Genomic DNA, 25,154 nt, shown 5'->3' with positions numbered 1-25,154 from the left:
GAAATAATCTGGCTCAGATTTTACGAAAAACAAAACAAAATAATTAAATTCGTAATGTAAACAATCAATATGTTAGATAATAATATAGTAGATTGCACAGCAGATTAAATTAGTTTATAAAAAGAGAGAAATTAATTAATGATTAAGTTAAAATTTCCCATTTAATCCATGGATGAACCCAAAAACATTAAAAAAGTACCTGGTATGACGATTTCGATAATAGAAATCTTTGTGTTCCGTGAATTTCAGACAGTTGTTAGCTTACAAGTCTATATCTTCCACTTTAAGTATGTTATTCTACTTAGGTGCACCTGGTGAATGTGCAATAACTACAGCTGTATCAACCTTGGTTCAGACCAAAATTTTTAAGAACATTATCCCACACTAAGTATGTCACTTTATGAATTCTGCGTAGTTGAGAATGTAGTATATTTTAAACTTAGAGATATTTTAAGATACATCATCCTCTAGAATCCTGTATTGAGGCAATCATAGACTATAAAGTGTGCTTCACCACATTACTCTAAGAGCTGGAATACTAGAATAAAGTAGAATCCACAGTGTTTTATAGATTCAGTATTGTTTAGAATTGGGGCTTATATAGTATTCGGTACACTATGCAAAATTTAGATTGTATCAGATTTAGAGTATACCAACGTCTAATTTTGCAAATTTAAGGTATTCGCAACTATGTACGTTATATATATGCACTAGTATTCGTCGTGGCTATCCCCAGACTACTTTAGGATGGAAAAGGATACTGTTCTGGGACTGCTCAAAGGGCGAGGTAAGAATAAGAAAGCCATGATTGAAGCTTTCTTAGGATTTTCATATTGCACGAAACAATATCGGCTGGCCAAAGTAGCCTGTCAAGTCACGAAATGTGGCATGCTTTAGAAGTGGACCCAGGGAGCGACGTAGCTCTTCGTCTAGTTTGTCAAAATATCTCTGGACATTATTGGATTCTGAGGAGATGTGGTATATTGCTGGAGTAGGAATTAAACGATTTGACTTAGCGTTACTAAAATAAGGAAATTAAGGGCTAAACCCAGATACTCCATCGTAGTATTGACGAAAGGAAGTGAACCTCAAACTCTAGTCATGTATAACGGAGGAATACTACCTCCGTTCCAAAATAAGTGTCCGAAAATGTAATTATGCATTTATTTACATAGAACACATATTTATTCATCATAGTATTTTTATGACACTAGAAATTTAAACCAGTGTCAATTACTAAATCTTGGTAAAAAAAAAGTTATTTTTATATATTCTCCGACAAGTATAAAAATTGAAAAAAATCATGTCAGAAAATATACGAAATTATAAAGGAGCGTTGAAAAAAACCAATTTAAGCAACGAGCAGCGACAAGGTGTCTTACAATATCCGCTGATGAGCAATGAAAAGTTGAAACACGGTGCAACTAAGCACTGCAGCACTAAATTCAACGTTTGTACAATAAACTGAATTTGGAATACAGCAAAACAGGATTATAATGTCGGATCTTGTACAGCTAACGTTGACTCAAAGAAAAAAGGAAATTCTGGAAGGAAACGTAAAGACAGAAAAGGTATAAAAAAGAAAATCTCGGAAGTTCTCAAGCACAAAGATCAACCATCTGCAGTCTTTGTAACAACATTAACGAGTCATTGGGAAGAGTGCACAGAATTTTGAAAATTTCAAGGACATTGAAACCTGTTTTGACTGATAACAATAAGAAGTGTCGATTAGAATTTGCAGTATGTTACAAGAACCTGACCTATATTTTCAAGAAATGTTAGAGTTTGTTCATATTGATGAAAAATGGTTTTACATAACCAAAACTAAGACAAACTGCTATCTTCTTCCCGAAGAAGAAACACCTCATCGAACATGTAAGAGTAAAAGATTCTTAACAAAAGTCATGTTTCTAGCTGCAGCGGCTCGTTCAAGATATGATTATAACAAAACCTCTGTATTTAATGGTACAATAGGCTTATGGCCTATTGTAACTCAAGAACCAGCAAAACGAAATTCTAAAAATCGTGTACGTGGAACATTAGTGACAACACCTGTTGAAGTTATTCGTCAAATTTATGTGGACATGATTACCAAAAAAGTTATTCCAGCTATAAAAGAAAAGTGGCAAAGCGAAGGGTAGCAAAAAGTTGCCCATCAAAATTCAACATGATAATACACAACCACATTGTAGTACAAATGATGGTGAAGTAATTCGAGCCGGAACAGATGATCAATGGAATATTTGTTAGCCACCAAACAGCCCTAACTTTAACGTTCTTGATTTAGGCTTATTTGATGCAATTCAGTCTATGCAACATAAAAACACAATGCATAATATAGATGAATTAAATGCTGCTGTTTTGAAGGCATGGGATGATACACCTGCACATAAATTAGACAATGTTTTTATGACACTGCAGAAATGTATGAAGTCCTCAATGCTTCATAAAGGAGGTAACAATTACAAAATCCTTCACACAGGGAAAAAAAATTACGGTCTACTGGACAATTACAAAGAAATGTAATTTGTTGAAAAAAAGCTGTTGAAACTGCGCGGATGACATTAAATAATTTATAATTTTTATTTAAATTATATTATAAAAATTTTAGTTCAATTATAATTTAATACAGTTCCGTTAATAAATTAAATTATAATAGTACTTATATTTTACTTTTTCCAACAGCTGAGAGTTATTTTTGGAACAAATAAAATATACAAATCGGACATTTATTTTGGAACGGAGGTAGTACGTGCAATCCATAAACTCAGATACTGTAAAGTCTTGCTTGTCAGAGTGTTTGGAATATTGTTGATATAAAATAAGTTAACTGGCTGTGATTATTTGAAAGCTAGTATACACTATCATATGCAATGTTATGTAAACTCAAGAGTTAAAAAAGAATTCATTTAGGAAGTTAATCAAAACTTGAAACGGAATGAAAAAGATGTTAAAAAATCAGAAATATAAATTCCTGTGGTAATCAAAGCTAGAGCAAGGATAATTATAATCTGAATTACCATGCCTCTAATTTATGATATAATTCAGAAAGAAACTTAAAAGAGGATTCTAAGAAGCCTGTGGAATGAGACCTTTATAAATAAGATTTCGGATTACTTCATGTCGACCATGGATAAGTTGCCACTTATCCCTGGTCGACTGTATTATAAAAGCGCTAGAAGAAACTGGAGGATAAGAGAGAATTTTTACTTTAATGTAACATTTAAGATGTGTCAGAATATGAACATAAAGAGTTCGAAATGACTGCAATAAAATAAATACTATCATCGTTATTTTGACTTTTAATTTAAATTATTATAATTCAACGATACAAATTAACTAAAATCTTCTGATTATAACATAAAATTTACTTTATGTGCGTGAAAAATTACATCAATAGCAACAAGTGAGTTTTCCTTTTCATTTTATTTTTTACAATTTAATTGATTTGCGCAAAGTCACATATTTTCTTTTACACAACATGTGCCGCCCGTATATCCTGTCGAAGTCGACCTTTAAACGCATTACTTCGCAACGCAAACTTCCTGTTATGCGATTGAAAACCTACTTAAAACAAAGACTTTGCCGCGAAATCGTCGAAAATATTTAACACGCGAGGCATTTCGGTTTCTTTCTAAAAAGAAGAGTTGACTGTCCTCGTATAAAAGAAATAGAAATCCTGAATTGGCAAGGCGACTTATCACTTTTCCTGGAGTGAAAGTCATCCGACCTGAACCGCTGACTGGTCACTTTGCTAGTGAAAATGTTTCTCTGTGTTTTAGAGATAACCTACATTACGAAATTTTTTTTATAAATACTTTTCTATTTGTTTCTTTTTAAGTAGGTGTAATCAACATTGACGAAATTACTAATCGGGTTTTTGTTTGAAAATTTGACACTGACACAAAAACCTATTTTTTTTGTTATTTGTTTCAATTGCAATTGATAAATATTTCGTAATTGATAAAGATAAGCGATAACCCTTTTGTTAGAAAATTAAACGAGTCGGTTTCTTTGTAAAATTCTCTTTTCCAATAACCGACGGGGACAAAGTTTTCTTTGTCCTCGCTCTCGGAAAAGACACGGAGATTACTGAAATGCACGTCAAGGACGATGTCTTTAGCCGTTTCCAAGTCTACTGCTGCGACCCACGCGTTTTACCTCCTGCTTTGTTAATTTTAGGCGTGCTTCTTGTTGCTGCTTACTCAGTTCTATCCTATGTGCTTCTATACATGTAGGTCAATGTCCCTCAATGTCATTGCACCGCCACGCATTTCGTTAGATTACGTCAACTGGAAACGTGTTTTCATTTTAGCGGACGTAACTGTACCGATTTTTCCATTCAACACTGAAGTATCAGTTATATTCAATTTAATGGAAAATAGAACTAACAGTTTCAAGGCGTCTCAAGTTCTTCTTTTTTTCAATTCGATAAGATACGCTACTGGGTTTAAATAAAACACAGTTAAAATGTACAATAAATTAAGAGACCAATTAATTTTTTTTAAGTCTTTAAGCGAGGTTGATGACCTATTTTATTAACGAATTAATTCGGGTACATCAGAAGAAAGGCCACTTAAGAGAATAAAGTGGGTTTATGTATGTGAGAAAAGCAAAGTTAACAAGTTTCAATCGCAACAAAAAAATTGTTTGACGTGTGCTCGCATGTTTACATCGTATTAACCCCCAATACCTCTTCAAGAATAAATAACAGTAACGATCTTTGAAATAGGACACCAGATAAATAAACGATAGAAAGAGGTTTCGTGAGTGCATTCAATTTCACCAAATTTTTTATTTAAATATTCCCGTTTCATTCTTTTTAACTTGTTTTATTTATGTATTTATATATTTCCCAACACCGAAAAATAACAAGAAAAGTGAACAGAAAAAAATACTTTCACTAAAAATTCCCCCTTAAAGCATTCAAATTGACTAAAAAGAAAGTTGTTTCTTACAAAGTTATTCTTAAGTCGAAAGAGTAAACCAATGCCAAGGTTAAGAAAACTAGTACAGTTCTGTGTACGTGAAAGTGTACCGGACAACTAAACCGTTGTTTACATCGTCCTTATTTGGGAACAAATTATTATTATTGGTCAGTTTTGTCAGTTATTTTCCTTTTTTAAATTTTTAACGATAAAACCAAATGATTAACCTTTAAACAATTTGAAAACCGTTAAAACCACTTCCATGATATTTTCGAAGAATCGTATTGCACATCTTCGACTTGAATGAAACAGCTTCGAATGTACAGTTTCTAAGTAAAATTTGCCCTGGAGGTGCAATATTTAAATTTAAATTAATGCAAGTAAGATTTTTTTGATCGAATTGAATCGCAATTCCATTTTCATTGTAACGGTATTTTAATGATATTCAATTACATTAAAGGCGATCTTTAGACGAATTCGATTTCGTTTTCATTAGGATTACAATTTTAGAAAATAATCCAGCAAAAGTTTTATTTAACATTAAGTTTAATAAATCTTATTAACAAGACTGTTTATTTTATACATAAGAAACGCTTTACGTTAGTACCATCATAAAGTTTAAGGCAATTACAAGCAAGATCAAAACATTTTACCCGCTTTCACCTCTCGTAATAAATTGGGATTCTCATTGTTCAATAATAAATATAAATTAAAATACAAACAAAAGAGTAGTGTTTATAAAAGTTATTGTAGTGATAAGTTCTATATTGGACATTCTGGCACGAATATCCCATAAAGATCTAAAGAACACACTACAAATAACTCTCCTACCTTTTATAAACATTTATAAGCAAACAATCATACAACGTATAGCAATAACATCATGTTCTTAAACAATTAAAAAGGTGTAAAAAGATGGATTCATTTCTTTTACTACAAATTTAATGTTATTAACTTTATTTATTTAGTAAATTAGATTTGGAAAACCATTCGTTTAAGTATTAAACCCGATTTCGCACATTTTGCAAGGCAAAGTGATAGTTACTGCGACCTAATCCTATTCGTTACCTTGTGGACAGGTAGCGTTACCTGATTATGCTTCAACTCCAAGTCAGTATTTGGAACCGAGTCAAAGGGCTCTCGACATGTCTCGTTTCGATGCAAAATATCCCCTACACATTTTCGTCTCGGTCGTAAGTAAATTTGAATGCAATTCAGCTGTCGTTTCCGTTTTCCGCTTTTAAGGGAGCTCTATTAAGACATGAATGGATATTTATAGAATTGTAGCACTGTGAGATATATAGCATCCAAAGTATGCTGATCATAAAGATCAAAAAACGAAAGAATGCGTAATATTTCTCCCTTTGTATGAAGAACATTAAAGAACCATCAAGTGAGTGTTCTTCCACGAAGTTCGAGTATTAAAAAAGATAACTTTGAACAAGTTTAAGGTAACAATAAGATCAATTGGTTGTGAAGTATAGTTGGATATTGCTCCATTGCAAAGTGATATTAATCATCACCAGTTCAAAGAGTATTTGATCAACCTATATGTCGCAGGCAAATGGTTATTTCAGCTTTTTCCTAGTCAAATACTGTCTGCCTAGGCAAACAGTAGTTCGTTACAGGTTTATCATTAAATGTTTATGCAAATACTATTGGACAAGACAAGAATAGTATCTGTCTAAGCTTGTCTTAGCCAAATACCATTTATTCGATACAATAAAAATAAAAATAATTCACAATAAAATAAAGTAACTCCTATCGTTATCAACCTACTTTTCTTAAATTAAAGTCACTAATGAGTGAAGTAAATTTATTTCTTGAAGGCTTAAATACTAAATACAAAAATTTACTTGTTTTGATAATTGTTGCTGCAATGGCATCTACTATTGCACATCATCTTATTTTTGAAACAAGTACACCTTTTTGTACTGCACTGAAATTTCGAAGGCTGGCACATATCATTTTGACATTCCTTGCCCAGTAAACAGTGACTGTGAAGCAGCCTGCAGCCCCTCTTAAAGAAATAAAGCATTCCTGGGGTTCGGTTGGGTTGAGTTGAGCTATTTGCCTGAAAATATTTTAGCCATATGCTATTTGCTTAGGAAAGTAGAATTTAGACTGAAATAAATGGAATAAAACTATTTGCCTAGGCAGATAGTATCTGACTAGGAAAAAGCTATTTACCTGAAACAACCATTTGCCTGCGACATATACACAGATCATGAAGATTTGTTTTATTGTCGTTTCTTCCTTACGTTACTTGGTAATATACTTCAAATTAAACTAATTTCATGACAATCAATGACAAAATTAATTAAACACGGTGAAATCTATCAATAATCAGTGATTAACGTGCTCTATTGTACGCAGAAAGAGAGTTTTTACCAGCACTTGAAAAGAGTATATGACAAGACAGCAAGAAATAATATCATAATGGGTTAATGAAATTATGAAGTGGGTATAAACTCAAACCAGTCTCTGCAAGAATAAGAAGAGTCAAAGAGTTACAAACAAGACGTAAGAGAGTTTGGAAATAATACTTGTAGTAATATGGGTGGGAGAGAAGAGATTCGAAAACTGTGTCAAAGATGTCACCATCTCAAAATTCATCAAAATACAAAGGCTGAAGGAAAACACAAGACTTCCAAAAAGATCGCTCAATGCACGAATGTAGGGAAAGAAATAATCTGTGGAGAAAGCACAGAAAACGCAATGAGCGATGACGCACGAGATCTTGTGGGTCTTCGGAGTTGAAGAAGAGTACTTGTAATCTCTTCTTTGTGTGTACAATACAAGAACACTTTCGGTGTGATTTCGTTTTAGTTCTTGGCAACAATACCACCTTTATAACGTTTCTTAGACGACCTTGCATTTCACAATCGACGTTTTGGCACACATCTAAGATTATTTTCTTGAACAAATAGTGGATCTACTTTTAGCTATCCTGGAGAGATTAAGGTCAGAACTGTAATATACGTTCTTAAAGAAGCAGGTAGTAGTTGCTTAGATATATTAAATGGAGATACTGAACCGACACCATCATTTATTTTAGACTACTATGTGGAAACACAGTTGCATTACTTTCAATTTGAATTTTGGAATGATTGTTAAAACGTTGAGTGGTAATACAAAAACTACGGATGCATTCATTGGAAAAAGCTTGTTTCTTGCTTTCGGACACAGATCCTAAGCGTACTAAGACGGATTTTAACAAAGCTAATTATGATTCTCACTGGAACCTATCTCTATAAACACAAGATATTGAAGATTGGCGGGACTTTACTGTGAACCTCGTGCCATGAATTCATATTCATATCACTAGAGTATAATCCGATTTTATCGAAAGGACGATTTCCGACGATTTAGCAAACGTAATGTTGTGTTACGTGTTTGAACGTGGCAAATTCCGGGATGCGTCAATTGATGCTAAGAATTGAACGCTATCCGTCTGAATGCGTGGGTAGCGAAAGGTTGGATTATAACTTTCTCTACATTGCAACCTGCATCTGGTTCCAAGAATTCAGCCAAGTCATCGTTGTTTGCTTGAGTTCGGACCAATGTCTCCAATACGTGTAACAGTTTCTGAAATTGCGATAGTATGTCAACAAACACATAACCGTTTCCAGTCACTTGACGTATAACCATTTTGAATTATCCGACAAAGTCTAATTAACGGAACTATCTTGGCGAGCACTTATTCGGTCCATCAAAATTATGTTATGAAATTATGGAATCGCTTTGTATTCAACTAGTTGTCTGTGTCGTAGACACCATATTTTTTCTACGTGGTTCACAATTTTTTAGGGAAAAACTCAGTGGTTGCCACACTTCATCAAGTTGCTATTCTAGGGTTATCGTAATGTTCCTTACAGTTGCTGAAAGATCGAAGTGCCTATTTCGTCCATTTAATTTTAGCTTTGCCTTTCAAATTCTCTTTTAGCAATTCGGTCAAATGTGATTGGATTTAGGCCGCTTGCCTTACAGTCTCATGTGTTTTTGATTGTGCTCATCTCTTGATAGTTAGATATATTTGAGTATAGGTTTTGTCTCTTCGCTGGAAACGCCAAATCACGGAAAGTTTAACTAGTTTTCCACAGGCGCATTTCGTAGGAATTACAAGGATTTCATACTCCTCCGATTGCTCAAATTTCCAACGCAGGTTGATGATCCTGGGTTCAGTGAGCATTTTTCAACGCAAGTGCAGTCATTGATCAACACGATCACGATGTCCTCGACTCATCCTGAGGATTACTTCTTGCTTCTTCAGACCTACTGATGCTGAGTCAAGACATATATGACTTTACCGTTATTATGATCAAGGAAGTAGCTGAGGTAATTGCGCAGCCACTGGCTATAATTTTCAATAAACGATGGAATGTTTCCGGACAAACGTTTTTGAAGGTTTGAACAAATTATCAAACGCCGTCTCTTAGACTATCTAGAGAAATATAACATTTTTGAGAATGAACAGCACAGCTGTAGAACGGGCAAATCAACAACATCGATGAAGCACACGATGATCATGATAGGGTCAGAATAATCTGTTGTGATCTTACAATTAGTCGGGCTTTTGATGCGGTAGATCATGCCATCCTGTTGTCTAAACTTGATTATTATGGCATCAGGGGAAAAGCAAATAGATTGCTAGAATCGTATTTATCCGGACGATGTCAGTGTGTCAGGTAGAACTCGGATCTCTCTGAGAAGACAAAATGCAAATGGAGTGTTCCCCAGGGATCAATACTTGACCCCCTTCTATTTATAGTTTGTATAAATGATCTCCCAAAAAATGTAGAGACATAACATAGCACTATGTTATGTCTCTATGCGGATGATACCTCCTTTGTAGTTTGAGGGCATGCTGCCGAGGATATTGAGAATAGTAGTAATGATACACTCGTCACTGCTGGTGACTGGTTATGTGCAAATTGGTTAATAATAAATAACGAAAAGACTCAAACACTAGACTTCTTCTACAAACAAGATAAGAATACTGTATAGCTTCTGGGCCTGATATTCGATACCTCATGAAATTGACACATTGTGCTACGCTGAAAGTCGCCAAAACGGCTTATTTCGCGTGTTTTCCGTCCCATCGTATCATGGCACGAAATTTTATAACAAGTTACCGAATTGTATAAAGTCTTTGAATTGTGTGAAGTTTTATAAAGAAATTAAGCAATTATTTCTAACTTGCGAAAATTTGTTTGATTCTGTAGTCTAGAGACTTTGCATTGTACTGTATTTTTGTATTGGTCTGTGTTCTTTTCTAAGAGTGTCGTATCTGTAGGTCACAATAAGTTTTGTCGCGTAGGGGTTGTACGAGGATCGGTGTCTAAATCGGAGCTGTTGCCTATCACCTTATAGCGTTTCTGCACTGATTTTGCTGCTGATTTATACACATACTTACATTTCACAATTATATACATATATATTCCCGAAGATGTACCACAGAAGTAATAGTACATCTTCGAAGATAACAATATCAACCAATGCTCAAAGATATCTCAGAGTTTTGACTGTATCCGATCTTCTGGTTCTCGAGTAACGATCTTGTCTTTTGGTTTTGTGTTACATCAATCAGATCAGTTTGTTTTTGAATTTTTTGCACCTCCCTGACGGTGAAGGGTTGGATTTACAATATTATTCTGATTAAATCAAGAATGCAAGCAAAATGGTTTTATTCAAAAATTATTTAATTCCTATGAAAGTTAGTATGCAGAAATATAGGTTCTCTTGTTATTTCTAAAATTAAAGAGGTGCCGTTCAAACACGTAATGATCCAGCGACTAGTGTTGTGACTCGCGGTGTCCAGTCTAAGTTTAGTATTGGCTTGCTTTGAACTTGGGGCTTTCCATACCATACATAAAGGATTCCCGTCAACTTTTGAAGGTTAAATAAGTTGGATTCCTTTGGGTTTCGGTTTGCATGCATTAGAATGTGTTAGCTTGCTTTGTAGTTAGGGATTTTCTGTTTTAAGTGTTAAGTACTTACTTTACTTTAGAATTTAATTGGAATTGTGTCAACAATCGAAGTAAAAATTGCTAGGGTAGGTTTATTTTGGAATTGGAGTTTCTATAAATAACTAAATGATAATAATTAAATGAATTGGATTCAACATCCTACAGAAATATTTCAATTAAACGTATTTTTTTGTACAACTCTGTAGTTGGAGTTAAATTTAATCACTTTATGTTCGTTAATTTTGTTCTTAACGACTTTATTCATAGTTAAGTAACGATGAAGTGCAGATTAACGCGTCTCCAAAACCAATTTTAAGAGGATACAAGAAGAGCCTTTTCTACACCTAATTGCTTTTCAAGAGCACATGCTTCCGTTGGTACGCCAACTATTTATAGATGCGTATCGTGTACAAAACGTCGACGAAGATGGTCAGGATACTAAAGTACCTTGGTAGGATACGGTTTTGTTATGCAAAGAAGGAATATATTTTTAATATTAGAGAAGGTGTGTTATTAAAATAAAAAACAAATTAAAAGGAAATTATAAAAATACACATTTCGAACCCGTTAAGTTGTTAAGTTTTCGATGTGTGTGGAATGTTCCTCGTTTTATTTTTCGTTTGGTACTCATGTAACGCTTGGAGAGCTTTTAGTTTTATTTACCACGCTAAAAATACTTGCGTTTGGATCGTGAAGCAGCCACACCAAGAGGTACTAAACTGTAAACTAAATCAGATTTTAGTTTTGAAGGTTACAAATCAAAAATCTAGAATCATCGAAATTTATAGTGAGTTTTTTTTGTACTAGATCCTTCGGGATGCTGCCACTAGTATCAGGTTCTCTCCAATCAGGCTCGGTCATGCGCCCCCATATTGATCGAGGTGGTTCTCTCTGGAGGTTGGAGTCTCCTCTAACATCTCCAGTTCAGTTCCATCTGACGAACGATACGGTTTACCCCATATAGGGGTAGTTGTTGTTTCTTTTCTTTTTTATTTTTGAATAAACTACAGATTAAAATCGTGACGAATACATCTTGGTGGTGACATGACGAAAAGATCGTCTCGTTGGTCTCATGGGCATTAATGAACGCCTACCATACATATCCGAGCCGCGGCGCGCGGAAGATGGGCTGGACCCGTGCCAACAACCCGGTATTCTCAACAATTGTTAGCAAATCACACTCTTAGCTCGTAGATGTAGTGGGGCGTGGAGCTTTTACTATCAAGGTGTTTCTTAGAAATTTCCTAGAAAATTAAATCTTTGATCATTTTTAAGAAAGTCTTTAAAATCGAACGTTTGTTGATTTAACTTAAAATTATCTTAACACAAATAAATTGAAATGAAAGTTAAATCTTAAATGTTTTAGGGGTTTTGAGAATTTTAAATTTGAAATTTAAATTTTAAATTTTAAAAGGAAAGTTCTAATATACACTAAGTTTGTTATAAATCCTTGTAATTTAATGTGAAAGAGAATTTTAAGGTAATAATGAGAAAATGGTAATCGATATTCTGGGAAAACTTGATTATAGTTTAATAAAAGTTGTATGCAGTAGTACCAAGGATATAACGGTTCAAGGAAAATACGAGTAAATTGAGTTTATAAAGTTGCCCAAAAGTTCCAAAAGTCACTTAAAGTTGAGTACTTTAAGCGAAGAAACGAACAGTCGATATACATATAAATGTTTGGATTTATGGACGGGTTATATTTTCCCAAAAATTATTATTGATGTAATCTTTGAGGTCGCACGTAAATGCATTAAACATGCAATATTGTAATTAATACGGTATTTCGTTCAGTTTATATTATAGGTATTATAGGTCACTATTTCATTTTTTTGTGGTTAAAAAAAATTGGAAAGTTATTATACCAGGCAACATCAATTATTTAGAAAACTCTTGCGTTTTCTAAAACGTAACATCAATAAATTTGCTACTAGATTTCGTGAAAGAACAATTAACGTCTAATTTCACTGACAATTAATAACGAATCGTATAAATTAAATAGAACCGGAGTCACGCCAGTTATAGAGAAACAAGCGGAAAACAATGATGAGATTTCGTTGAACCCACAATAACCAGTCTCCCTCTCTATAAATAAAACGTAACAAGCGCTGCGGAAAATTATTTCTGGTTCTATCCAGGAAAATGCAAAAAGGAAAAGGGAAATCGACAAACATTTTGGTTTTTATGAGTCACGAACTTATTACCGGGGAAGGAAACCATTTTGTAAAACAGCTTTGTTAAGTAATTAAGAAACGAAAAAGAAAGTATTTTTTAATATCTTCGTTTTATATGATTTGGATGGGAAGAACAAGAATCGCAGAACAGCTGTTATCGAGGTCTTCAAGTGAAAACTTATAATTCAGCCCGCGGTATAGAAATTTTCAACCTCAACTTTTGTATTGTAAAGAAATGAGATTTTAAAACTTGTAGAAAGTAGTAATCAACTACAATAATTAACTTGAAAAAAATAATCGAAAAACAATTTATCGACAATTTTTTATTTTATATTGTTGTTCTAATTCTTAACACCAGAAGCTTCATTTCAATACAAAATAAATTAAAATATAGTAAAACCTCGATATAACGGATTAATATGGGGAATAATTTTAATGATAAAGAAAATTATGTGTTAACAAACACTAAAAATCATTATATGTATAGGGGATATATTTATTCCGGGGCTTTATTAGTATTTTGAGTACATTTTTGAATTCTTTGAAATGTTAATTAAAAATGATACTCTTTATTAGAAGTTGTTTCATTAACTGTTCTTGAGATAAAAAGATTTTGTGTTAACAAGCACTCAAAATCGTTAAAATGGGGGATATTTTAGCCTATATCTTTTATAAAACTGAATATTCTCGAATTTTGAGTACATTTTTGAATTTCTCGGAGTATTTTACGTAATAAATCACTTTTAATCAAAAGTTGTACCACAAACCGTTTCTATGATAACAACGATTTTGTAGCAAAAATACAAAAATTGAAGATGTTGTAATTCTACAGCCCATAACATCTATGCCACTGACACAATTTTAATTTTGAGTACATTTTTGAATTCTTCGAAGTGTTTTAAATAAAAAAGGTACTCTTTGTTAAAAGTTGTTTCATTAACCGTTCTTGAGATAAAAAAGAATTTGTGTTAACAAGCACTAAAAAACGCTAAAATGAGGAATATTTTCATTCTGGAGGTGTATCTTTTATAAAACTGATTATTTTCGAATTTGGAGTACATTCTTGAATTCCTCGGAGTATTTTACGTAATAAATCACTTTTAATCAAAAGCTGTAGCACAAACCGTTTTTTTGATATCAACGATTTTGTAGTAAAAATACAAAAATTGAAGATGTCGTAATTATACAGCCCATAACATCTGTACCACTGACACAATTTTAATTTTGAGTACATTTTTGAATTCTTTGAAGAGTTTTAAATAAAAGAGGTACTCTTTGTTAAAGGTTGTTTCATTAACCGTTCTTGAGATAAAAAAGATTTTGTGTTAACAAGCACTACAAAACGCTAAAATGAGGAATATTTTTTTCTGGAGCCTGTATCTTTTATAAAACTGATTATTTTCAAATTTTGAGTACATTTTTGAACTCCTCGGAGTATTCTACGTAATAAATCACTTTTAATCAAAAGTTGTACCACAAACCGTTTTTATGATAACAACGATTTTGTAGTAAATATACAAAAATTAAAGATGTCGTAATTATACAGCCCATAACATCTATACCACTGACACAATTTTAATTTTGAGTAAATTTTTGAATTCTTCGAAGAGTTTTAAATAAAAAAGGTACTCTTTGTTAATAGTTATTTCATTAACCGTTCTTGAGATAGAAAAGATTTTGTGTCAACAAGCACCAAAAATCGTTAAAATGAGGGATATTTTCATTCTCGAGCCTGTATCTTTTATAAAACTGAATATTTTCGAATTTTGAGTACATTTTTGAACTCCTCGGAGTATTTTACCTAACAAATCACTTTTAATCAAAAGTTGTACCACAAACCGTTTTTATGATAACAACGATTTTGTAGTAAAAATACAAAAATTGAAGATGTCGTAATTATACAGCCCATAACATCTATACCACTGACACAATTTTAATTTTGAGTACATTTTTGAATTCTTCGAAGAGTTTTAAATAAAAAAAGGTACTCTTTGTTAAAAGTTGTTTCATTAACCGTTCTTGAGATAAAAAAGATTTTGTGTTAACAAGCACTAAAAAACGCTAAAATGAGGAATATTTTTTTCTGGAGCCTGTATCTTTTATAAAACTGATTATTTTCGAATTTGGAGTACATTTTTGAATTTCTCGGAATCTTTTACGTAATAAATCACTTTTAATCAAAAGTTGTACCACAAACCGTCTTTATGATAACAACGATTTTGTAGTAAAAATACAAAAATTGAAGATGTCGTAATTATACAGCCCATAACATCTATGCCACTGACACAATTTTAATTTTGAGTACATTTTTGAATTCTTCGAAGTATTTTAAATAAAAAAGTACTCTTTGGTAAAAGTTGTATCATTAACCGTTCTTGAGATGAAAAAGATTTTGTGTTAACAAACACAAAAAAATCGTTAAAATGAGGGATATTTTCATTCTCGAGCCGGTATCTTGTATAAAACTAAATAGATTTCAATTTCGAGTACATTTTTGAATTCCTCGTAGTATTTTACGGAAAAAATCACTTTTAATCAGTAGTTGTACCACAAACCGCTTTTATGATATCAACGATTTTGTGGTAAAAATACAAAAATTGAAGATGTAATTCTACAGCCAATTTTAATTTAGTTAAAGTTTGAATTCTTTGGAGTGTTTTAAATAAAAAACGCAACATTGTTAATAGTTGTATCATTACGCGTTCTTGAGATAAAAAAGATATTGTGTTAAAAGTAACAAACTTTTAGTTCAATAAAAATATACAACAATCTAGTGCTAAATAACAATTAAAACTAGAACTACCCTCCTATATTATACATCGTATAGGCAACTGAGATAATATATCGAGGTTTTACTGCATCTTTTAATTTTGCAATTTCCACACAAAAAAAAATTATAGAAACATTCCTTCAATGATAAATCCAGCTATACGCTACCATGACATTTCGCGAAGCATATCTATGCAATCATGTTTAAGATGGGGTCGGGTATTGTCTTCTCATGTGACATTACGTCCCGTTTTAAAAGTTCAACATCGACGAGTTTAAACGTGTGTAGAAAATATTATTCTTGAATGCACGCGTTCAAAATTTTTTACAATTACAATAACCAACCCATACACATATATCAAACAATAACATCGTGTGTTGTTATTTTTGTTACATCACTTCGTTTAACACACGCACTAAACCAACTGCAATGAATTAAACGAAGAAAGTAATTAAAAGCGAGTTTTTAACTCGGCCAGGATTAATTAAAGCCGATTGTGTTTAAGTTCGTAACAGTTTTAGATTCAACGCTGTTTTGTATCAAACCGTTTTTCGAGAGAAGAAGGTCGGTTAATGTTATGCAACTTGAAGTGGTCTTTGGTGATTTTTTTGGCACAATCCCGAGGAAATGAGCAATGTAAAGGTTACAAAACACTTACTAGGCACCGGGTTAAAGCCGCTTTTATTACAGTGACCTACTTAGGTGTGATTCCCCTCTTTAGATGACATTAAAACAGGTCAAACATGTAACCCTGATATTGTATAATGCCCTTTTATATTTAAAGAAATCTAAGTAATAAAGTAAATAATTTACTATACAGTTATTTTTTTTTTGTATTGGTGTTTATTTAGGTTTCGACCAGCTGGTATTTTGAATTGGGGAATGTGGGTCACAAAAAGAAACGGTTCCTAATATTTACTAAAAATTTCTCATATAAACCAAGAATATATCCGGGAAAAGTCAAATAACCCCGGAAATAGTCGAGTTTAAATTGAGTTTATGGGATTGTGGTTGGAAAAAATCTCATTTAGCGTGTGCATGTTAGAAAGCAACCCCCCCTTTAACTCCCTTTGCGGTTTATACGAGTGTAGGGCAAAGGTTAATTAAGCAATTTGCATGGGGAATGTTCGCACAATTTACAAACGATATGCATGTGTACGTCACTATTTCAAATTATACAGCTAGATCGAAAATGACTGACTGGAAAAATTAGATTCTATATGTATACTAAATAAAGGTCTGAACAGCTAATAACTTAACAGCTAAGTGTATCATAGCAAAACCAATAACTGACATGTTATAACTATTTTTGTATACTTTCTTTAATACAGGTAAGTATATTTAGTGTAATGATTTTTCACAACATTATCTCCAAACTATGTTAAGTAAGAAACCATAAAAGTACTAAACTCAAAACCATTTTTGAAATTAATTTTTTTAAGTTAACAAGTTACCGATTTACATACCCAATTTTTGGGGTTGTTTTTATAAAGTAGTTTTATAAGTTATAGGATATGGAATTATGTTTATTACAAACAATTTTCATCCAGAACATTTTCTAACATTTTTAGTTAGTATTATCCAAAAACGAGAATGATGCGCAATAGTTGGAATGAAATGGTTTATAGATTTATTTTTAGTTTAATATTATGAACAATTTTTATTAATATTGTATCCACCGACATTAATTTTATAGTTATACACCATTGTTAAATGTAAAAGGTTTAGAATGTTTAGGACGTTAAATCCGTTAGGTTGGTAATAATTATAATTGAGTTATAACCGATTGCGGATTATATTTTGTTTATTGATTTTGTTCGGTTTGACTGTTTTAATTCCATATAATCATTGCATGATCAAGCTTCTCCAGATATAGTTGACGAATTAACTGAACGCGATCAAAACGTTATTATTTGTTATTAAGGTTGTTAAATAAAATTAGACACAGTTACGTGATAGTATTTTTTTACAAGATTTATCATCATTCTATCAATTACTAGCAAGCATTCATCACTCCAAGCATTCGTAAGAAGCCTTAGAAACAGCAAGACACATTAACTCAAATATATTTATCGAAATAAAGTTGTAACTTAAACTTTATTTCGATACTTAACTACTTGACTAAAGCGAAATAATAATTTGGATTCGGCTTAAAACTATAAATCTTAAAAACGAAAAGAAAATCTTGAATGCGGTTTTTACCATTACCAAGAACACACTTATTTGATTTATTTAAGACCTCTATAAAATTTTAAGAAATGCAGTGAAAGTAGAAGAAATTTATGGAGATCTATAAAATACCAAGATAATTGATACAAAATGTTTAAAAGAAAAAGTGGATTTACGACAACATTGTTCAATCATATATCAAAAACCAAATAAAATTTATTTATAAATTTGTCATAGTATCTTTCAAAATATTAGAATTTGAAGATTGAGGAAAGCCTCACATCATTTGTAATAATGGCAAGAATAGAACAGAAGAATATGAACTAAAGATATTAAGCATCAAAATATCACTATTTGTACCGCTAATAGGTACCAATGGTGTTGGTATAGAAGATCAGGCGATGTCTAAAATTGGTTTCATTCCTTAATTTCTTAATGACTTCAATTCAATCAACTTTCAATTTTTACATTAGCTTGTAAACTTATAAGATTTAGCTTTTTGACTTTATTTTTTACTGAAGCGTTCCATAACATTTTTAAGAAGTGCTTGTACACACAAATGCAGCCGGTTGGTTTCTTTGAAGTCTGTGATTAGCTGGTAGTTGTCCAAGAGTTAAATGGTTCCATCATTGCTGAGATGACTATTCTTCCTTCACCATAGCTACCCCAAAATCACTGTGGAAGTCACTATTCTTTATATACCAAGGCACATATGCAATGTCCCTTAATACACCTTAATGAGTTGCTCATAAATCAGCAATTTATTATGCATTTTCAGCACATATTGTTTAACCATGTGCCAATACATTGTCGTACATTTTAGTTCTAGTTCTGTTTTCTTCATTTTCACGTGCTCTTTCCATCGTAATTTAGTATCCAAGGCCATGCCTAAATACTTGGCCAATTACTGCCAAGTGGCATATTGATAGCTTTTTCTGTGTTTCTACCCATAGCAAGTAGTGCACTATTATCTGTAAAGGTAGTCACCGTTTCAGATGATTGGGTTAGATCTCTCGTGAACAACAGATATAGGATTATAGGCCTGCTTACTTCTAGTATTGCGATTAAACGTTCCAGAAATAGTTGTTCAAAAAGTTTAAATATGCTCGGGAGAAATGGGGTTGGTTTATAGAAGATGGTCTCGTTTTGAGGTTTTCCTGAATTGGATGTCATTATATTTATTATTATTACTGCCAGAGTGAAGGGAGCGGCCTCTGTCGTCACAGCGACCTATAAGATCTATTGTAACTTAAGCCCTCTAAAAGTTTAGGGCAAATGCAGGTCTTTAATCAACCTTAGTATTGGTCCAATGTCTTGTTCCTTTATGTGGATAGGTGTCTAAAGAGCTTTACGGAAAATGTTGTGTCTTAGGCGGCCAAGTTTGATCCTCAGCTTGTCCAATGTGGAAGAGGTGGTATTCTAGGGGCGCTTAGCCGGTCAGGAAACCTGAGAACGTCCTTAGATCCCCTTTGCTGAGGCATAAAACATCTTTGGTTTTGTTTTGCGACGGAGTTATCATATTCTTCGCTTGTCTGTGAGCTGGAAGTTTTTACCAGCGTAAAGCCACATTTAAAGCCTCCCAACTGTTGATTACTTGCTTTAGGTGGCTTTTTGTAGTCCAAAATCGCATTGGGGTCTAATGAAGGGTGTTTCCGCAGCGTCTTTGGCGAGCTTGTTCGCTATAGAGTAATATCATTGCCCCTAGTGAGTTCTCACAAGTTGTTGGTACACTCCCTGATCAGTGCGGAGTAACATGTGAAGGACATGTTGGGACAAGTTTTAACTGGAACGCCGAAAATAAGAAAACTTGAAGAAATGTTTCCGGTTCTTAGATTCTCCATTCTTTCTGAGTCATCCATACTTCAAATCTGGTTTGAAATATTTGTGGAGACACTTTTTCTAATGAGTCAGTGTGGTCATGATATTACGCAATGTTCTTTTGCTATTGGAATCATTGTAACATTTGTAAATCTTTAATTTTGCTGCAATATCAAAGATTTTATTTCTACGCCATCCAGTCAGCGTTGCAACATTAAGTAGTTGTTTTATTTTGTTTTTGCCAAGCAGTTATTTGGTAAAGACAAGACATTAATATGACATGTTTTCCTATCTTTCATTCGTTTATTGTTTAGAGCAACTTTGGAAGCTGACAACAGATTATGTGTTCCAAAAACATAAAAGCTTCTTTTATGTACAGTTCTAGTTTAGCAGTGCAAACTCTTAGATAGATTGGGAAGATGTTTATTCACATGAATTGGAGACCACGTCCAGTCCTGAAGTGGAAGGCAGGTTCTCCATTCTTTCTGAGTCATCCATACTTCAAATTTGGTTTTCTTTAGATCATTGAAACATAACATTTGTGGAGAGATATTTTCTAATGAGTCAGTGTGGTCATGATATTACGTAGTGTTCTTTTGCTATTGGAGTCATTGTAACATTTGCAAATCTTTAATTTTGCTGCAATATCAAAGATTTTATTTCTACGCCATCCAGTCAGCGTTGCAACATTAAGTAGTTGTTTTATTTTGTTTTTGCCAAGCAGTTATTTGGTAAAGACAAGACATTAATATGACATGTTTTCCTATCTTTCATTCGTTTATTGTTTAGAGCAACTTTGGAAGCTGACAACAGATTATGTGTTCCAAAAACATAAAAGCTTCTTTTATGTACAGTTCTAGTTTAGCAGTGCAAACTCTTAGATAGATTGGGAAGATGTTTATTCACATGAATTGGAGACCACGTCCAGTCCTGAAGTGGAAGGCAGGTTCTCCATTCTTTCTGAGTCATCCATACTTCAAATTTGGTTTTCTTTAGATCATTGAAACATAACATTTGTGGAGAGATATTTTCTAATGAGTCAGTGTGGTCATGATATTACGTAGTGTTCTTTTGCTATTGGAGTCATTGTAACATTTGCAAATCTTTAATTTTGCTGCAATATCAAAGATTTTATTTCTACGCCATCCAGTCAGTGTTGCAACATTAAGTAGCTGTTTTATTTTGTTCTTGCCAAGCAATTATTTTGTAGAAACAAGACGTTAATATGGCAGGTTTTCCTATCTTTCATTCGTTTATTGTTCAGAGCAACTTTGGGAACTGACAACAGATTATGTTTTCTAGTTTAGCAGTACAAGCTATTAGATAGGCTAGGAAGATGTTTAGTATGTTTTATAGAGACCACGTCTAGTCCTGTAGTGGCAGTTAGGTTAATGTTAGTAGTAGATGAAGGTAAAAAATCTGTTTTTATGAACATGTTCTTATCAAGATAATCCATAAAACCATTCTTCAAAAGTCGTTAATAGCAGTTAACATTGTGCAACCAAGCGGTTAACGTTCCAAAATGCAAATTTGAGCTGGAACTAAGTCACAACTTTTTCAGCCAGCTGCGTAGTTCATTCTTATTTCCTTTTATATAAATTATAGCTGCTAAGAAACCTTTGTCCACAGTTACTTTTCATTTTGGTATTATGTTAGAAAATCTTTTTACATTTATCTTTCACACCTGTCTTTTCTCATTTTATTACCATATTAAATTATCATTCCTACGGTTCCCAAATTTTATTTAACAACTGATATCCATACATTTTCCTCACTTACTCAGTACAAAATAGGAAAGATAATCTTGGATAATTTTAGAACAATCATATTTTCCTTGATAAGTCTCACTTTTGTCTCCCAATCATTCCTGTTCGCTCTGCTATTCTAGAGACACAAAAATAAGGAAATTTTATGTAGTTGCTTTACTGCCCAAGATGAGAATTAATTGATTAACCCATTAATTTTTGTGATGTCTTATCTTCTCCATCATTAAAGCTATAGTGTCATATTCTTCTTTGATTTAGGTTCAATAAAAAGTTGGCATGCTTATTACCATTATTAAAAGGACACATTTCTGTAAGATCATGGTGTGGAAATGAATTAAGTTTCAATTATATTATGAAAAGTAGCTGAAGTTGTTGAAGATGTAATGAAAATAATTTTGAACTATTTTTTATAAAACTAATTATTTATTTTTGAAAATATTTTAGTCAAAACATTTTCGATCAAACTGTATTTTCATAACCAAATTTCATTTTGACATCAATCAAAACAGTGATAATTATGACAATAATACAATCCAATCAAAAAATGAATTATTTTGATTGGAACATTTTAAATGTACATAATTCTTATAATATATACAAAAAAAATCTTCCGTCATAATTAATTTCTTTTTTCTTCGTTTTAATTTTAGAGTCCAGCCTCGCATCATCATAAAGACGTATTAAAATACGGCTCGAAAACGCAATCGTCGTCGACGGGAAAGTACTTGAAGGTGTCTTCGAGAAACGGTATATCGTCGTCGAAGACGTCCTTGATTAATTCTGAGGTAAGTGAATAGAGGAGTCGTTAAGATTAACGTAAAAAATTGTGGTTAAGAAAAATTAAACGCGCCTCAACGAGTTGCACGTGAACCTAGGTAATATGGACAAGCCCAAAACACCCACTTTCTTCTTCTACCATCATTTTCCTTTTCAAATGGAGCTCGGGCGTCGATCATTTGCATTTTCCCGGTCGAGCATGAAACGAACTCGATTTCTAAGAACCGTGTGAATTAATACCGTTAATATTTATGAATAGTATTTATTAAACGTAAATAAACGAGGTTGGATTTTTGATGAAGTGTTCAGGAAAACCTATTTTCACATCCGAATTATTACTCATTGGATTTTCTTATCTATTTCGTTTAATAGTAGTTTGTGTGTATTATTTTTATGTACAAAGTGGTTCACTTTTTTTCGAATGAAAAGAATAAAAGTTATCGCAAATATTAAATTAGTCATTTGCCACTCGTGTTAGATAACGATATTACAACCATATTTTTCGTAGGAAATACATTAATTGCGTTATCGAAATAATATGGAACTCTTTTTGTTCTTTTTTCCTCTTCCTCTTTTTAATAGAGATCCCATCGTCCTACATTTATTCGTTTATCGACCTGTTATCTTCCATTCGCTTCCGCCTGACTTTCCCAAAAAACAACGTTTGACTTCCGCTTCTAACCCTTTGATGTTCAAAGTATTCACTGAAATGAATACTTAATTGAGCGGAAAATTCAATGAAAATGTTGTTCATAAATAATGACAGTTTATTTTTTCTATTTTATTACAGTTACCGCTTTTAGAAAACGGAAAAAGCGGTTCCAGATTAAATTTGCAAGTCGGTAGCACGAAATACGATCTTTCGCCAATTTCATCATCAAGAGATCCTTTTCCTTCATTAAATAACAACCAGAGGAGTCACAACCAATCATCTAATAATAATAAAGAAGAGGATAGTGTTCCAAATCTTCCATTAACACCTCAAGGTAAAAATTATCAATTTTTGCTTAAATAAGTATGAATCATATCGTATTTCCCAAAAATTAAAAACATAAAGATATAAAAGGTATGACTAAGATGAATTACTTCATAATAATAAATTCAAAGAATCTTAAAACTATTTCGGTTATTCACTTAAAGACGAACTATGGTCCGCTATCGAAGATAATAAGAGTTTAACCGAGAAGCAGATGTTAACCGCAATTTGCAATCTGTCGACCAATGTGGTTGGTTGTTTTTTTCAACCCATTTTAACTGGGCCTTCGTTGTTAACGAAGACGTTGAAGAACGCTAAACTTGTTATCATCTCATTTTAAAGTCGCCAAATGAGTCCTTAAGCGATTGCGAACGGCGTTACTGGAATGCTTTAACGCCACAAACTACGAATGTCTCGATTGCATAAGAAAGACCGAACCCAAGTGGAGCGAATTTCTTTGAGTTGGTCGCACGGCAAGGACGTTTTCTTGCATTCATTAACCGGAAGTGTTGTGAATGAAATCAACATAGAGACATACCATTAAAATTACATCAGAATATAATTTTGTTGTTAACTTTTTTTCTAATTAAGAATAAAACAATTTTTGTAGTTATTGAGATTACTTTATTTTTATTATTTTACTCGACCGGTTTCGTTGCTATGCGCAACATTTTCAGGAGAAATATTTGCATTTAAAGGACAATGACTTTTGAAGTTGTGGCAAGGATTTCTTCTCTATGCCATACTTAAAAGTTCACACTTTCATGTATATTATTATTATGCATTAATATAATGACTAAAATTATTACCAATGGAAAAAGTAACAAGTTGATGTAGCTGTTATGTTATCTTTTCCACTCCAATATACAAACAAATCATCAAGAGGATGGGTAGCAATATTATGTTTTGATTTGTACATTGATAAATGCAATGTTTGAACAATTAATTTTTCCAATACTATTGAAGTAGTTAATACTTATACCTACTAACTAAAAGGAAGTGTTTAGAACATGAATGGCTATCGTCTCATATTGATTCATGTCGTATTCTCCAAGATACTTAAAAAAAATTGAGTTCAATAGTCTCATAGCAGACATATCTCAAATCACTACTTTATATTCAGCGTTCATTTCGGGTTCAACCGAACATATAAATGAAATTAATACTTCCTTTCCAACCTGAACTTGATATTATTAATGATGTTGGAACTTCTCCAACACATATTTTCAATTATTCCATGAAAACATGTTTTCCAATTTATTTCGAAACTGGTCCAAGTCATGCTTATTGCTTCGTTATAAACACCTATTTGTCTTTGTGATTTTCGTATTATAGTTAATCTTTCTATTATATTATTTAATTTGCCATATTCACTCAAATACACGATTATCTCCAGGAACATCTTCACTTGCAATCTCATAATGATATAATTGATAAGAGTTACCGGCAATATAAGGACCTTTCCCATCGCGTATTGTGTGTACGTGCTGAGTCAACTCTTTCGCCTAGTCATTTTGCAACCATTAATGTTAGCTCACTTCTTGTTGTGCCCATTCTTGATATTTGATTCAACCCAACACTCTTAGAATTAAAGCTGTCGAAGTATCTTCCATAATATCAGATGTAGAGCATTTACATCTTCCTTAGGGTTAAGAAGAAACGGTGGATTTGTGTTGGAGGGACAATAAAACTAAAGCTGTGTTGTGACTTTTTTTAGATGTCAAGGCAGAGTGTAAAAACAAATAAAATGTGTCATGGATAAACAGTTATGGAGAATTAACTTGAAATGAAGATTCAGTTTGTT

At 32.7% G+C, this 25,154-nt stretch overlaps 1 protein-coding gene across 5 annotated transcripts in view; it reads left to right on the top strand.

Moving 5' to 3' along the window:
- LOC111422679 (Dual-specificity tyrosine phosphorylation-regulated kinase 2) overlaps nt 1-25,154 on the top strand; it is a 68,223-nt gene that overhangs the window by 21,224 nt on the left and 21,845 nt on the right. For 2 of the 5 annotated variants that reach the window (XM_023055889.2, XM_023055892.2), the window contains exons 1-3: nt 11,532-12,063; nt 22,248-22,382; nt 23,165-23,360. In XM_023055889.2, the coding sequence (XP_022911657.1) occupies nt 11,980-12,063; nt 22,248-22,382; nt 23,165-23,360 (415 nt within the window). In that variant the 5' untranslated portion in view covers nt 11,532-11,979. Of the gene's footprint in view, nt 1-11,531; nt 12,064-22,247; nt 22,383-23,164; nt 23,361-25,154 lie in introns of those variants that run through there. The other 3 variants (XM_023055890.2, XM_071197127.1, XM_023055891.2) reach the window with 2 other exon arrangements.

Source organism: Onthophagus taurus, chromosome 6 (assembly GCF_036711975.1).
Source record: "Onthophagus taurus isolate NC chromosome 6, IU_Otau_3.0, whole genome shotgun sequence".
NCBI classification, from domain to species: domain Eukaryota; kingdom Metazoa; phylum Arthropoda; class Insecta; order Coleoptera; family Scarabaeidae; genus Onthophagus; species Onthophagus taurus.
Note: the sequence above shows the minus strand (reverse complement) of the source record. Positions and strands in the feature narration are given on the sequence as shown.